The sequence below is a fragment of the Melozone crissalis genome, unplaced genomic scaffold (assembly GCF_028551555.1).
Source record: "Melozone crissalis strain CALT ecotype California unplaced genomic scaffold, PUWL_Pcris_2 ptg000068l_1, whole genome shotgun sequence".
Taxonomy (NCBI): domain Eukaryota; kingdom Metazoa; phylum Chordata; class Aves; order Passeriformes; family Passerellidae; genus Melozone; species Melozone crissalis.
Genome location: NW_026535846.1, coordinates 17,881,254 through 17,897,903, shown reverse-complemented (window position 1 = coordinate 17,897,903; position 16,650 = coordinate 17,881,254). Strand labels below are relative to the sequence as shown.

Genomic DNA, 16,650 nt, shown 5'->3' with positions numbered 1-16,650 from the left:
CCTGGCTGGGTCTCTGCTCATGGGGCAGTCACAGCAGGGGAAGGGGTCCTGGAGTGGGTAAAAAGATGCTGTAAAGCCAAAATCTCTCCATGGAGTAAGAGTGCTTTAGGATAGAAGAGTCAGTTGTGTGCAAGTCAGTGTGTGTGGGGAAGGGTGACCCCACTCCCAGGGAGGGATTCCAGGCATCCTCCACCCTCTCCCTGCAGAGGTGCTCTGCGGGATCTCGTGAGATGCCCCAATTACAGTGAATACCCTGAGCTCTGTAACATCCATCTCTTGATTGCCAGAGAGCTTCTGCAGCTCCCAGGGTTTTTCAGAACCACTTTTATTTTATCACGTTTCCCATCACACTCTGTCAAATTGGTGCTCTACATCTACAAGCAATTTCAGCTGGACTGTAAATAAATAGGGATTTGAAATGGATTTAGGCACTGTCTTTGCGGATCCATGCAGGGATCTAATGTGAATCGGCAGCAAAGGCAATAATTAACATCCCCAGGCAGCTGAGGCCAGGGGAGAGCTGCAGACAGATCCATCAGCTCTGGCTCCAGAGTTAAGGGTGGATTTATAAGTTAATAACTGGCCGAACACACGCCAGTTGCTCTGCTGGTCCTGCTAACTCAATTCCAGCACTCCCGGCACATTGTGCAGGCATCGTGCTGGAGCAGCAGGAATTATCTCTCAGCAGCAGGAATTATCCTTCAGCAACTGCTCAGGACATGCAGGGAGATAAATACAACTCCTTTCTAGTTAAAGTAGAAATTCTTCTCCTCCATTTACCCATCCCAGCTCACCCAGCGCTGAGGGGATTTATTAGCTGGTCATGGGGAGTTCAGGTGTTCCTGCTGCTCTCTGGAGAGGATGGATTTTGCTGTTCATGAGCAGATCCCATGGGAAAGAATCCGTTCTTTTGGGAAGAAGGGATTTGGCAGCAGCAGAATACAAACGCAGGGGCTGCAGCATCATCTGGAACAAACAGTGGCATTTTTCCCTTGGAAATGGAACCTGTGAGAGGTGGGTAGCCTGCCCTGCCCTTCCCTGCCTGGAGCTGGGGCTGGCAGAGCCCTCAGCACCTCCTGTCACTGTCACCCAGCCCCTCATCAGCAGTAATTAATTAAGAAGCAGCCACAGTGTTGTTTCCCAGACCCTGGTGTTTGTCACAGGGATGGATTTCCAGGAGCGAATTCATCCCAATGCTTCAAGGTATCGGATGAAGTCTCCTCCATCCTGCTCTTCCTCACCTGGGCAGCTCTTTGGTGGGGTTACCATGTTTTCAGGATCAGGAGGAAATCATAATTTTAGATATTTTATATTTTTATGTGCAGATAAATATCTAAAATACAGCCCTGGCCTCTGGGCTGGCTGCCCCTCAGCCTCACCTCTGATGTCAGCAGAGCCAGTGCTCCCACCCTGCTTTCCAAACTGAGCCTTTCCCAGTCTGCCTTCCTGCTTTTCCTTGTTTTTCCAGTGGAACGGTGGCTGCTGAGTGAGGGCACCTCTCAGTTGCTGACTGTGCCAGAGCTTTGTGATTGCCCCACTGAGTTGGGAAAGGCAGGGGAGAGTCGGCATCTGTGCTGAGGGAATACTGGGAAACAGCTCCTTACTCCCTGCAGGATCCCTGTGCCCCTCACCTGCCCAAAAACCCATCAGGGACTTGTGCCCTTGGCACTCAGTCTGTTTAACCCAGGCAAAGGGGTGGCAGGACTTGTCTTCACATCCCTGCAGAAAATAGAGAGGGGATACTGCCAGGGAGCGTGGGGATGCAGCTGTTCCCATCTCCTGGCACAGCTGTCCAGTGACAGAGGTGGCACCTGGTGTGGGCTCATGGAAGGAATCACAGGTGTCCCTGCCACACAGCTCAGCCCAAATCCTACGCATCTTCCATGGGGAGCCTCCCTGCTGCTTTTCTCCACGTTTTTGACTTTTCCTGGGAGCACAGGAGTGCCTGTTCCTGGCAGGAGGGCTGGCTGGCACTCCTGGTACCCCACACAGCTTTGGAGGGCACTGGCAGGAAAGCAGCAGAGATCTCCACCCTGGGCGGGGGTCAGGCCAGGCTTGTTCACCACAACAATTCCTGGGAAGGTGGAGTTGTACATTTTTTATTGTTTTCCAGTTTTCCCTTTGCCCCACATCCCTCCAGCTTCCCCCTGCCTTGCTGGGGGTGTCAGGACACAGATGCTCCTGTGGGCTCTGTCGGGGGTTTGGTTCAGTGCCTTTATAAATCTTCTATAAAATATTCCTGCCGTTCTTTGATTATTTTCCCATTTCATCCATGCATGGATTTAAACACAGGCAGGAGCAGGGAGTGGTTTTTTTGGCAAGGCTGAGTTTTAATCAGCTGAAATTCCACGAGGGAGCCCAATATCAGTGCCCGAGGAGCCAGAGCACTGACTGTGGATGCAGCCCCGCCATTCATTAAACATCAAATAGCTGCAATTAATTAGGAGGCCGAGGCGGCTCTCAGAGCACCCGGGGCTGATTTTTGGAGCGTTCCTGGAGGCGAATGTGGCTGGAAACCGCCCGGCTCCTGTGAATCAGCCCGGGCCCCACCCACCCCCACACCACCGGGGTGTTCCTGCGTTTGCTGCTCCCCATCCATTGGCAAACTCGCCCTCATCTTTTCCATGGGCTGCTCGGACAAGCCAAGCTAAAGCTGAACTGCAGGCATGGCTGGGGAGAGCCCTCCGAGCCGGGGGATGGGGGCAGAGCTGCCTCCCTTCAGCGCTGGGATGCTGGAGGGAAAAGCAGCCTTGGGAAAAAAAAGTTTAAAAATAATAATAAATCCACTTATGGCTTAAAATGAGGTCTTGGTTTAAGTAGTGGAGTTTTCTGGCTCTGGGGTTGTAGGCAATAATTTTGTTTGTTTAATCTAGGCACTAATAGGAAATGCGTAAATAGAGCTGGTCGCTGATGGCAGCCTCTGTCAGTGAGGACAAAACTGAGGTTTTTTTGGCTAAAACAGCCTCTCCCCACGTCCTCCCCCACACCACAGCCTGTCCCAGGCACCGACTCCCTTCACCCACCCTTGGAGACCAATTTGTGGGCACAGCAGAAGCGGCTGAGAATGTTGCACCAGCTCCTGCCAGATAACCATCTCTTGAAGAACTACAGAGAAATGATGAAGTTGCTAAAACTGCGCCAGTTTCAGCCTTGTGAAGCAAAGAGCAGAAACGCCACTCACCTTGCAGTGCTTCCCATGCTCCGGGGGGGTCATAGCCGTGCTAGGGAGCAGGAGCAGCCAGCGTCCTGCTTTTATTTCCCACTGCTTCTCTCAGCGATCCCAGCGCCTCCTCGTTCCACTTCCACATGGTTTCGGAGCGCTGGAATCTTGCCGGCATCTGCAGCCCGGTCCGGTGGCTGCAGAACAGGAAATCCTGTATTTTGTTTCTCTTCTCCACACCAAACGTGTGCAGCTAATGACGTTAAAGCCGCTGGGAAGGCGATGACGTCGTTTGGTGACAGTGCCCTGGGATGGACACCTCGGGTTTGTGTCCCCGCTGGGCACAGGGGCTGTGGGAGGGGATGGTGCCCTTCCCTCCGGGTGCTCCTGCTCCTCTCCACGGTCACTTTGCCCGGGAAGAGCTGTAAAATACAGGAGCAGCCTCCCAATAAGTGCTCGCTGAAGGAAAACCGAGCGCTCTGCCAGTGTGAGTTACTGGAAGGGAGTAATTTTCCCTCATTTTCTTGGAAGGTTGGTTAGCCTCAGACTGTCAAGGCTGCAGGCTAAAGCTGGAGGGTTTGGGCTTTATTCCTGACATAATGTGATGGTTTAAGGTGGAGATTTCCCCCAAAATACTGTTGTTTAAAAAACCCATAACATGCATCATTCCCAACCTTATTCTTTAATTCCTTTAATTCCCTTCCTATATATATATGCGCATATAGAGCGTTTTTAGCTATTTTTCTGCCTGCTGAGCATGACTTCCTTTCTGCAGGGCTGAAGAAGTGGTGTGACTTCATGGTGTGACTTCTGAGCTGCCTCTTTTCCAGCTAAGCAGTTTTACTTGATATCCAGGGTCACAGCTCACAGCCCAGGGTTTGTACAGATAATTTGGCTGTTGGCAACTTTCCCTTCCTGGAGGTAACATAAAAATAGAAATATTCCTACCCTATTTTTTGTAAATGGTTGTGCAACCTCACAAAATTAATGTGAACAGAACTGTGGAAGAGAAATGAAAGGAGGAAGATCTTATAAACTTGTTAGCAGCTCAGGGGTCGGGGTCAGGAGTGCACCAGAGCTGTGGCACCCACTCAGCTGCCAGGTCTCCTTGTGTCCAGAAATCACAGAATCTGAGAGTAATTTGGATGGGGGACCTTAAAGACCCTCTGATTCCAACACCCCTGCCATGGGCACGGACGCCTCCCACTATCCCAGGATGTTCCAAGCCCTGTCCAGCCTTGGACACTTCCAGGGATGGGGCAGCCTCAGCTTCTCTGGGCACCCTAAATCCCCATGGTTCTCATCTCAGAGGATTTGGGAGATGCAAGAGCTGTTTGTCATTCCCAGTTTTCTTCCTGTGCATCTCTTCCAGCAGCTGGTGCTGATCCTGGGAAGAAGGAGCAGTTTGTGGAGCATTCAGAGAGCACAGAAGGGAGGCTGGCACTGTGCCCTGTCCCTCTCCAGAGGGCAGAGGTTAATCCCAAAGTGAAGGGGCTGTTTTATCAGGATATCCTGCCTGGGACATCCTATTTCTGTGTCTGCAGCAGCACATCCAGCCATCCCTGAGCCCTATTTTTAGGTGTTTGTTTCCAGCTGTGCTGCTGGGGAGGGAGAGATCAGTGGATGTCAGACCCAAGCAAGGGCTTTGTAACCAAGCTGAGCCCTTCCTCTGCTCTTTGGCTTTTTGGAGAACTTTTGCAGAGGATCACAACATTTCTGGCCATGAAAAGCTGAGGGATTGACAAATCTCATCCTTCCACACACACGGATCAACCTCTCCATTCTTTCAAATTGAACATGTTTTTGTTTAGCATTTCTGTTTCTCTGGCTCATCCCCAACGTGCCTTTCACACTTGGAAACATTCTGCTTTCAAAGGCAGAAAACACAAAGGAACTTTTAAAATAACTTTTTTAATAACTGTGCACTTTATCTAAGGCCTCCAGATAAAGGTCTCTTCTCCTGCAGCCTGGTATCCTGTGGGCAGGGGGCCAAATGCAGATGATCAGCATCTCTCAAGCGCTCAGCATTGAGAATATCTGACAGGATGCACCTGAAGGATGTATGAAAAGCAGGGGGAGGAGGAGGTTTGTTCACACAAAGCAGCTTCACCCTTGTGCGGGGAGCTGAGCAGGGCTGGGTGAGCCCCCAGCTCATTGTCCCTCTCGCTGTCACACAGAGTTCTGTGCAGGGAGAGCATTTTAGAAAGCTCTGATTCATTTTACAGCAAAAAATTATCAATGGCTCCCTTACTTTTTGGGCTAAGCCTTTGTCTAATCCACAAACCCAGCATTTTTGGTTAAAATGTACCATTCATCCCCAAAATCTTTTAAGTGCAATGAAGTGGTTTCATGTTTTTGAGCTGTGGGGTTGTTATCCTGCATTTCCAGCATGTTTTGTTTTTCCTCTGGGCAGAGAGCTGGTAATTGCATTTAAGGGAAGCAAGAGGTACTGCAAGATCCTGCAGCTCAGAACCTGAAGCTGCAGAAAGGCTTTAAATCCCTGAGGAGTTTTTCCCAAATAGGTTTGTCCTCATGCACAGGAGGGCCCTTTCAAGCAGGATGGGAGGTACCAGAGATCTGCTCCTGGTTAGGATGGGGTGGCACTGCAGAGAAACACATTTGCTTTTTGCTAAAAGGTGAATGGCTCATGTTCTAGAGGAAAAGAAATGTGTTTGCCCAGGGCTGTGCCTTGGGGACAGGCCAGTGCAGGTGGCTTGGAGACATCACCACATCTCCATCCTGAACAGTTCCCTTCAGAAGATGCTCCAACCCCAGAAGCCCTTCTGATCCCTCTTTCACACCCCTGTGGAGCTGTACCAAACCTCTTGATTTGGTTCAATTCTGCCTTTCTGTGGCATGTCTGTTAAACCAGCTTTTTTGTGTCTGCCCAAGAAGGAAGAAAAGTCTTTTTCTACTCACGAGTCTGGGCAGCAGGACCAGCACAAGAGATAATCCAGGAGCAACATCATGAAATTATATTTCCTCTTGTCAAAATAATAAACATGTTTTTTGGTCACAGGAAATGGGGTGAATTACAGGAACCTGAGCCCGGCTTTTTGTGCCTCTGATTGTGTGAGGCAAAGCAGCCCCTGCAGCCCAGGTCCTGGGTCAGATCCAGCACCAGCCAGCTGGGAAGGCAGCTGGGATAGTCTCCTCCTCACTGGAATGCCTGTTTTCTTCTCTTGAGATGCACACTGAGGTTTTGGAGGCCTGAACTGAAGGATTTGGATATCACATGTGGCTTTTTGGAGGCCAAATGGATCATCTTGGACTTTCAGAAAACTGCAAGTTTTCTCTGATCCCTGCTCTGAGCTGTTGCTCTCTGGGCTGGCCCATCCTGACTGACTTTCCCTGGTGGTTTAAACCCATCTGGCAGCTGAACCCCACAGAGGTGGTTTAGTTCTACCCCAGCCAAAACCAGGGCACTTTCCCCCACACCAGAAGAGACTTTCAGTCAGAGTTATCTGATCCTCTGCACACCACAGGATTGAAAGTGGTGAATGTGACTTTTCCTCACAGATTGGGGCTGCAGTATGGAAAAGGAGAGTTTTGGGGAACCTAAGGGAGTTCAGAGGGTGAGTGAGGCAGGAAAATGCGGGGAGCTGAGGTGCTTGGGGATGCCATCATGGAGATAGAGAATGTTATCTCTGATGGAGACATCAAATCCTTGCTAAGGTTATGGGCAGGAGAGCCACTGTCACTCCTGGACACACAGCAGCTGGAGCAGGTATTCCCATGCCTTGTCCATCTCCCACTACCTAGGATACCTTCCCATCCTCAAAATACTTCTAGATCTAATAGAAATGTGGTAGATTCAAAAAATAAATAAATAACCACTCTTTAGAGTGAAAACAAGCAAAAAATCAGTTTAAGAATAATAAAAGTTGCGCTCCTTCATTTGAACCCTGATCCCAGGAGGAGCTGATCCCACACAGTTTTCCAGGTAACCAGTGATAACTACAAAACTCAGCTGATGTTTGCAAAACAGCCTTTATTTTTGTTTTTGGGTTTTGAGCATCTGTTCTTGGGAAGTAAAACCCACAGAAGGAGCTACAGAGTTCCCGTAAGTGCCCTCAGCTTGTTTTCACAAGCTGATTGATCAAGGGAGAGGGTGCAAAAGTGAAGGGACAGGAAACAGCTCCCAGTCATGCTGAGGCTGAGCAAGGTCTATAAAAATCCTCAAAACAAGCACTGAAACTGAACTCTCCTCCTCTGACAGCTTTATACAGAGTGTAGCTTATGAGAGACTGCTGAACTGACAACAATTGAGTTGTGTGAGGTCAACTCTGCCCGTGAGCATCCATCCCTTTGGAAGGGGACTCCTTGCAGTGTGCAAACATTTATTGTGTCAGTGGCATCAGAGAGAACATTTCCATCGACCCCAGTGCATCCTACTCGGCCCAAAGTCATCTTCTCACACCTGGGAGGAGAACTATGACAGCTTATTGTGTTTAATCAGTGCCACTGCCTTTTAGAGGGAAATGGTTGTTTAAACCTTGATTCTTGGCTTTCCTGCCCACCCACTTTTTTTTCATTTATTTTGCAAAACAGAGAAATAGGAAAACACAAAATACAGAAAATATTTAGCTGAGCTACATTTACTCACTGGAATTGAATAGTTGGAGTTAAAATATGCATAGCAAGTGTTTCTGGTATTTCTTCTGGTTTTGTAGCAACTGTTGCAAGACTGTACAAATTGTTCACATTCTTTTGAAAATATACTGATTTCCAAAGGCAATAAATTGGTCTCTATTCAGCCAAATCCGTCCCCAGGTATCTCGAGATACCCTTGAAGTTACAGAGTGAGGGGGACTCGGCTGAAGACCTGTAACTAATTTAAAAATAAGGGGTAAATTAATCCTTCCTTGTCACTGCTTTGCATAGCTACCTAAAAATGTAAACATTATGATCGTGACAGGACCTGATGGAAAAAAAATCACAATAGTTTATGAACTTAACTTCTGGTCTATCAGTGAAATCATCTTGGCAAGGACTCTTCTCTTTTTTACAAGATGCATCAACTGAACAGATTGAGCTGAGCTTTTTTGGGGCAGATTCATCTCAGGTACCTCTGGACCACAAATAGAAGAGAGTGAGAACCTGAGTGGTACCACCAGCACCATCAAACCCACCTGCACTGATCGCAGGACCACCATGGTCCTGCCCCAAGGAGTCTAAAGGCAAAAGCCACCTGCCCATGTCCACCTTGCCAGCTTGGAGAGGAAAAAAGGCACCTGGAGCAAGGGAAGGTGCCACTCTCTGGGTGTTTGAGGAGAATTTGCCTTGCAGAGGGTGTTACATCAGCTGCAGGTGCAAGTTCTGGGATGTGTCAGCAATTAGGGAGCAAACAGAGCTGGGTGAGGAGGGAAAGGAGGAGCAGAGCAGGAGGGTGAGTGTGGAAAGGGGGAGCAGAGGTCACTGGTGACCAGTGGGATGCACCAAACCCAGGAACACATGGAAACCACCTTCATCTGTCCCCAGCCCCCAATGCACAAACCACAATGTCCTTTGGTTGCTACTGGCCAGTTTTAGGTTCTGGTGTGGTTTTCCCAGAGAAGATCCTTCAGCAGATGTCAGTGTATGAATGTGTGATTGTCTCTGGCTTGATCACAGAGCCTGGGAAAGTAGAAGAAAAGCCTGGGACTTTTCCACCATTTCCCAGTAAAAGTTTTTTTCACTTCCTCCTGTGTATTCTGTAGTCCAGTGAGGCCAGGTGTGGGTGGCACAGGGAGGGGGACAGTCACATCAATTGGGTCACTCACCAGATTCCAACACACCAGTCTTAGACAAGGATTTATCTTCTATATACTGGAAAAATTACGCTACCACAAAACTCCCTTGTACAAACCTGCAGGACCTTTCACAAAAGAGCTGGTAATGGAGTATCCCAGACCAGTATCAGATTTCACATGAAATACCTTAGCTTCTTCCAAGTGGCTTTCTTGTCACTCCCTCATTGACGAGGCGCTCTCTTTGCTCATGAGCCGGCTCCGGATGGCCATGCTGCTGTGCCTGGAAATCTGCTCCTGGAACTCAGAAGTCATGAAGAAATAGATGATGGGATCCAAGCAGCAGTCGAAGCTGGCGAGGCTCAGGCAGAAGGGCTGGGTGTAGAGCGTGATGGTGCTCAAGAGGCAGTCAGTGATAACATTCTCCTTCACCAACATGTAGAAGAAGAAGTTGATGTGGTAGGGAGCAAAACACACACAGAACACAACGGCACACATGGAAACCATCCTGAGGGCCTTCCTCCTTTCCCCGCTGTTTTCCTCTGGGACATGGAAGCCCCGGATGGAGTCTCTTGTTTTCCATGTGCAGAATAAGATGATGATGAGCGGGCCCACAAAGCCCAGGAGCTCAGCAGCACCGGTCATCAGCACCGTTCCCACCTTGCTGTCAATTGGCTTCACCTGCAGGTCAGCAAAGCAGCTGGTGGTGTTGGCACCCAGCCCGTGGCTCCTCATGATGGGGAAGGGCACACAGAGAGCCCCCACCACGAGCCAGACCAGGGCGCTGATGGCCACGTCATAGCGGCGCTTCCAGCTCTTGGCTTGGAAGGGGTGGTACAGGAAGAAGTAGCGCTGGATGCTGATGCAGGTGAGGAAGCAGATGCTGGCGTACATGTTGAGGTACTTCAGGTAGAAGCAGAGCAAGCACAGGACATCCCCAAACGGCCAGATGTGGTTGATGTAGTAGTAGATGCGCAGAGGAAGTGAGAGGACGTGGGCCAGGTCAGCCACAGCCAGGTTGATCATGAAGATGACGGCTTTGCTCTTCCTGCTGAGGAACCGGCACAGGACCCACAGGGCAGCGCTGTTGGCCAGGAGCCCCGGGATGAAGATGAGGGTGTAGGTGGTGGCATAGAGGATGCTCTTGAAGGGGAGGTCCTGATGGGAGCAGCTCTGGTTGTTTTGGGTCATGACTGGGTTGCTGGAAGAGGCTGTGATGGTGTAGGGTGGGTGGATCATGCCTGTGGAGACAAAAATGGGATGTGAAGGCAAAGGCTCTGCAAGAGTTGTCAGTGCTCACATCTGCATTTCCCATTTGGCTGTTCAGCAAAAGCAGAGGTTTGGGAATGTTGTCTGCATGAAACATCCTGGAATCATGTTCATATCTGCCCTGTCAGAGATCCCACTGTTCCCTCAGGCGTGGGAGACCATTCCTGGTGTGTCAGTCCCAGGAGCACAAGTGAAGCTGTGCCACACTGATCATGGGGCAGCAGAAAAGCTGCTCATCCATCCTTTGGCCATTTCTTCAAGGTCTCCTGTGGTTTGGTCTCTGGGAGCAAGGCAGGAATACATGGATGAAAGTGACATATCCCAGCCTCCATCACAGTCATGGCCCAGCACTCAGAGTGTGGGTGCCAAGCACTGAATCATGGAATGGTTTGGGTTGGAAAGGATCTTAAAGCCCATCCAGTGCCACCCCCTGCCATGGGCAGGCACACCTTCCACTATCCCAGGCTGCTCCGAGCCCCATCCAGCCTGGCTCTGACCACTTCCAGGGATATGTTGGGCTGTGTTGGGCATTATGTGGGGGGCAGGCCTCCAAGCCCCTCAGAGGACCTCATGGACCCACTTTCTCTGGCATTACGGGCACAAACCACATGCAAAAGGGTAGCAGGGAGTGGACTTGGAAAATGTGACTGTTGTGAACACAGCCAGTGCTCCTGAAGTGTTCTGTTAATGTATTTAAGCTGATGGAACACACAGAGACCTGGTCACGCCACCAGCTTCTATTTCTCATCACCATGGCAGCCTCAGTCTGACTCTTTTTTCCGTCAGATAATTTTACTTTTTAGATACTGCCAATTTCTGTCTCCAGCCATCAGCAAGATGCCACGTGTTGAACTGTTGGGCCACTTTTCTCTTGCCAGCTTTTGTAACCAGGACCAGTAAGTTTGGTAACTCATCCTCAGCAAGGCAACACAGGCAGGAGCTGGGGTTTATTGGGGGTTTCCTCCCAGGGTTATAATTCTCTCTACAGTGATTCCCTCCCATGTTGACTATAACGGTTAAAGTTGAAAATCAGCTTCATATGGCACTGCAGACACTGATTCACTCCTCTGACTCATTTCCTGCAAGGGGCATTCGCCAGAAAAACTGTCTCTGTAGGTAGAAATTAGTAACTCCTACTCTGTTACTGAAGCTTTTTCCTTCATGTTACCAAAAGAGTTGAGTTTATAGCTCTCACTGACACAGAGCACAAATAGCTGGGTTTTCAGCCTCTTAATCATTGTGGTGCTTACATTTGGCAGCTTATCCAGACTCTGTCCAGAATGCCACGGAAGGGTTGAGATTCAGCCCCCAAAATGCCCAGACATGGCAAGGTCCCACATGGGACATGGACAGTGAGCAGGGCCTTGTAACCCCAAACAGATTCTTGCCTTTCTTTCTCAGCTTCCCTCTCACATTCCCACTGCCTTCAAAAAGCAAGGTCTGTGTGTTTATCTCCTGCAGCAGCCTCAGCTTCAGCAGCTCCAGCTGCTCCAAGCATCAGGAAAGTGCTGCTTTTGGGAAGCTCTCTGGCTCATCCCCTTCCTTCACCAAGATGCTGGATCCTGAGCCCTCAGAGCTGCTGGATCCTGAGCTCTCATCGCTGCTGGATCCCAGGCCCTCAGAGCTGCTGGATCCCAGCCCTCATCACTGCTGGATCCCAGGCCCTCAGAGCTGCTGGATCCCAAAGCCCTCAGAGCTGCTGGATCCCAGCCCTCATCACTGCTGGATCTTGAGCTCTCATCACTGCTGGATCCCAGCCCTCAGAGCTGCTGGATCCCAGGCCCTCAGAGCTGCTTTTGTTCCCCCAGCTCCACACACAATCCCGCTCTCCACACACATCTCTGGGATAGGATGCTCTGCTCCATGTTCCCCATCCCAGGACAGCACAGCCTTGCTCCTGCCACAAGGCCAAAACAGGCCCATGAGGAGGGAAGAGGCTCGAAGTGTGATAGAAACACAGAAAACAGATTCATCTGGCTCATGGATTTATCTCCCCCGAGAAGCAGCAATGGAGGCCTTCTGCTCTCCATCTGGGAGTTGCCCGGACAGGGAGTGAACAGGGACTGGAGCTGAGCACGGGGCTGTTCCTCCCCTCACAGTGGGTTACATCCCATTTCCTGGGAGAGCTGTGAATTTCTGCTGCTCCAGAGGTTTCATCCCTTTCCAGCTGCTGTCCAGCTGGCCGTGGCCTTGTCTCCGGTAAAAGCACACCCACTGCATCTTCTGTCCCTTCAGGTCACCTCTCCCTTTGCCAAGAAACCACTTTCCAAGTCCTCACATGCCTGATTTTCCTTGGATATCAAGCCTGGAAGGTCTGGTCTGCTGCTCCTCCAGACACAGCTGGTGGGTGACCATTAAAACCACACAGGATTAGGTACAACTGCAAAAATATTTTAAAGACACTTTTATAATTGATTATCTAATTAAATGCTGGCCAGTGTGTGCTTGTTCTTCAGTCCAATGAGTAACAGCAGCCAATTTGCTTATCAAGGTTCTTAAATACAGCTAGGTCTTATTTAGTCCCTTCCAACCCAGAATATTCTGTGATTCTGTGACTTAGGTCTCATGTGACACTAAGGACAATTGGGGTGATGGGGTGATGGTCTGCTGACTCAAACTGGGCTCTGACCAGAGGTTTTAGGGCAAACTGCTGTGTCCAGCATGTGTCCTTGGAGCATGAGGGTGACGCTGAGGGCACACACTCCATCCCAGAGCTCAGCTTGGCTTCCAGGGGGTATAAACCCTGCCCAGAGCATGGAGAGCTTCCCCCTCATCCATCACCTTCATCTGCTAATTGTCCACAAGGTGTCAGAGTTCATTCAAATCTCATTTCTTGGCTCTCTTTAAGCTATTTTTCTCACTCCCAAGTGTTGTCTGAGTGGCAGCAGTGGGAACTCTCATGAGTCCACCTTGCCATCATATAGGAGGGACCCAAACTGAAAATATCCAGTGTTGCTGAATAACTAATATTAGGAAAAAATTGTTCCCAGGAGTGGACCTGGTTGCTGGTATATTTTCTGATGATCTTTAAAGGTCTTTTCCAACCTAATGATTCTGATTCAATTTGCAGGTAGAAGAATCCTGAAAAGCTCCACTTTGGAGCTGTGGTGAACCTTGGAGCCAGGAGGTTATAAAACCCATCCTGCAGGTGATGTCCCAGCGCCACCACCCCAGCAGATCTAACTCAGATACAGGGAACAGGAGGTGCATGTCCTGGAGTCAGAAAATCCCTTTCTGCATTCAGGGAACTCAGGGTCTGAGCAGGGTTACTTGCTGCAGGCTGGCAGTTCACACAATTAATACATTACCACAATTAATATGCATGGGGTGGTATCTGCTGCCTCATCAGCAGGGCCTTTCTGAGGATTAAGAATTTCATTACAAAACCATAAAAACATAACAAGATTAAACCATGTTTTTAATCAAAATGCACCCACACATACACAGTGCACCACAAAATTACTGCATTTCTGCCTTTCCTCTCACTGGGGCTCAGACTGAGGCTTAATCCCACACCGACCCCTTCTCTTCCCACTTGTGCACAAAAGCAGACACTTGAGATACCACTGAGGGGCCTAAAATTACATTTCCAAAGTCCTTTGCTGTATGGTGGGTGTGCAGCAGGGGCTGCAGAAAACTGAAATCTCCAGTGGATTTTATCAGTGCTCATTGACATCCTGCAGAGAGGTGGTTCCCACTGCAATATTGCTTTCAGAAAATTATTATTTTTTTAAAAAAAACTATCAAATAAACACACTGAGATCCAACCACTATTTTTTATATTTTTGTGAGATTCTGCATCCCTGATGCTGTTGCAATAAGGATATAAGAAGTGAGCATGTTATTACTGGAGCTTTGGAAAATAAGCATAGCATTCCTAGGCAAAAGATGTTCATCTGGATAGGCTGAGAAGCACAGGGATGTCATTCCAGAGCCCTGGATCTGTCTGAGGTGCCCATCAGAGCCAGGTTGATTTGATTGGGGCACAAACAGCTCCACACTCTGCCCTCAGTGCACAGCCATGACACCAAAGTGAAACCTCTGTGCTCAGAGTGGAACATTTTACGTTAAAGGTGCTTTTTTGGCTTCGCTTTCACAGAAAAAGAGCATGTCTGGGCTGACTGCTGTATTTTCGTTTTGCAGCACTGGTGAAGCTCCTTCCTGCTGCTCCAGCAGAGACAGCAACCGCCCCCTCAGGGTGCTGGCTCCAGGCTGGGCAAGGGCTGCCCCATGGATGCACTTCCCTCATGGATGGAATTCCCATGGCTGATGATGCTGGCACTGGGGCCAAAGTCCCTGCACTTTTACTTGACACCAAAAATATGCCCTTGAAAAGAAGCCCACTGTCCCTGCACAGCTGCTGCTCCATCCTGCTGAGAATCCCCTCCTGCAGATCCTGCCATCCTGACTCACCTTCTGTGAGATTCCCTCTTGATCTACGTGCAGAAATCCTGGATTCAGGGGCCACCCACTCTACATCCTGTCTGTGACCACCCCGTGGGCTGTTTGCTGGGCTCCCAGCAGAGCTGAGCTGCTGGTGCAAGTGAAAGCAAAGTCAGCAGAAATGCACCTTTTGCAAAGAACAGCTGCAGACCCTGAAGTCAAGTTTAAAGCCTTCAGCCCATGAAGTTTAAAACCTTCAGCCCATGAAGTTAAGTCTAAAACCTTCAGCCCATGAAGTCAAGTTTTAATCCAGACTACAGCCTGAATTAGGAATGAAAACCACCTCAGGATTCTCATTAGCAAAAGCAAGTCCAAGCAATCCTGCTATTTTTGTCATCTCATGTCCCCACACTATTATCAATTTCCTCCAGTTGCTGCTCACTCACAGAGCCTCAGATGGCACAAAGATGGGCAGCACATGGATTTTATTTGATGGCAATATAAATCCCCGTTGGAAAAAACAGATTTGCGTTTTACCCTTACTGTCAAGTATGACTTTAAAATAAAATATATTCCCAGAGGAATCAGGCAAGAGACAGAAATTATCCCTGCTAATGACACTGGAGAACAGTTGGAGCACCGCTAATTGCCCACGCCTGACATTTGTTTTTGCAGGCGCAGCAGCCGCTGTTTGAACTCCTCCATGTGTTCACCCAGAGCATTGGCACACAAGGAGAGCAGCGGCTGCTGCTGCTGCTGCTGCAGGGCTCCAAGTGCCACAAATCTCCTCCTGGCAAGAGCCACCCCCTAAGGAAAAGCCCGAGGAAAGAAGGGGACGTTTCTGCAGGAGGCAGCACGGTTCTAGATCCCAAGGAGAGGGTTCAAAGCAGCCTTACCTTGGCAAGCAGAGCTGTGCTCAGCGCAGCCGAGTGCTCAGGAGGAAGTGAAATGTCCCCTGCACCACTGTTTACACCAGCAAGGGGACCTGGGTGACATCACGACGTGCCACAAAAGGTGCTGCTTTTGCTGGTGCTCAGCTGTGGCTCCAGCCCTGCTCCCAGCCCTGCCAGCTCAGTCCTGGTCAGCTGTCCCCACAGTGACCCCAGAATGGGGTTACGTGCCTTTGTCCCAGGTGTTTGCTGTCCTGCAGCTCTGCTGGGTTGGCTCAGCACCCACTGGGAAAATTCCAAGTGGAGTTGGGTGCAGGGCACCCCTTCCTCCTCTCCAGCTCTTCCTCCTCTCCAACTCTTCCTTCCCTCCAGCTCTTCCTCCTCTCCAAGCACAGCTCTGAGCAGACCATGGAAATGCTCCCGAGGTTTCTGCCTGCTCCTGCCTGGCAGCTGTCCCTGCTGTCCCCTCCTGCCCCTGGGGCTGAGGACCTGCTGGGTGCTCTGCTCCAGCTCAATCATCCTGCAGATGAGGTCTGACTTCCCAATGGCTTTTTTTAGCACAGTGGGAGCTGTGCCTGACATTTCTCCCGAGCTAAATAAGTCCCCAGCTCGGTTTACATTCACTGGATCTCCCTGCCAAGGGTGGCACTTCTGACATTGCTTCAAGGAATGGGCACAGATCCAGCCTCATCTTATCCCAGGGGATAAATACACAGTTGGGGCTACATCTTTACCCCCTTGGAGGATCTCATTGTTTGGATTTTCAGAAAGCCACCAGGAATCTGCCCTGCTTTGCCTCTCTGGGATCTGGCTCTCAGCACTCGACCGTCACCAGCTGAACTCTGCTCTGCTGTGGTCTGAGTGTGTGAAATCAAACATCACAGCAGCTCCTACCTGACATGGGGACAATGTAAGTGTTGATGTCTGACAGCTCAGAAACCTCAGAAACCCAAAACTGATGGCTCATTCAGGTAATCCCATGCTGAGCTTTCCAGACAGTCTCGTTTCCATCACTTGTCAAAGCAGGTTGGTAGAAGCTGGGAGCTTGCCAGGTGTTTATTTTAAAATTATTTATATGGACCTTTTGAAAAGTAATAGTGAGGTTTTGGCCAGTGCTGGAATGTTTATCAGCACATCCTGTTTAGCTGATTTTTTTTTCCTTCAGCAACAGAAATATATTTATTGGAATTTATCCAATCACAAAATTGTCTTTCACATA

The 16,650-nt window shown here is 49.6% G+C and overlaps 1 protein-coding gene across 1 annotated transcript; it reads right to left on the bottom strand.

The window, feature by feature from the left end:
• Window positions 1–9,002: 9,002 nt before the first annotated feature.
• On the bottom strand, window positions 9,003–15,481 carry LOC128945783 (putative P2Y purinoceptor 10). Its single transcript, XM_054289641.1, has 2 exons — window positions 15,438–15,481; window positions 9,003–10,130 (listed from the first exon to the last, which is right to left on the bottom strand). Exon 2 carries the CDS (start codon window positions 10,126–10,128, stop codon window positions 9,106–9,108), a length of 1,023 nt encoding a protein of 340 aa, XP_054145616.1. The 5' UTR covers window positions 10,129–10,130; window positions 15,438–15,481; the 3' UTR covers window positions 9,003–9,105.
• Between the last annotated feature and the right edge of the window lie 1,169 nt (window positions 15,482–16,650).

Bases quoted from the DNA above. Each gene is read 5' to 3' on its own strand.
- LOC128945783 (XM_054289641.1), bottom strand. From the start codon at position 10,128: ATGATCCACCCACCCTACACCATCACAGCCTCTTCCAGCAACCCAGTC.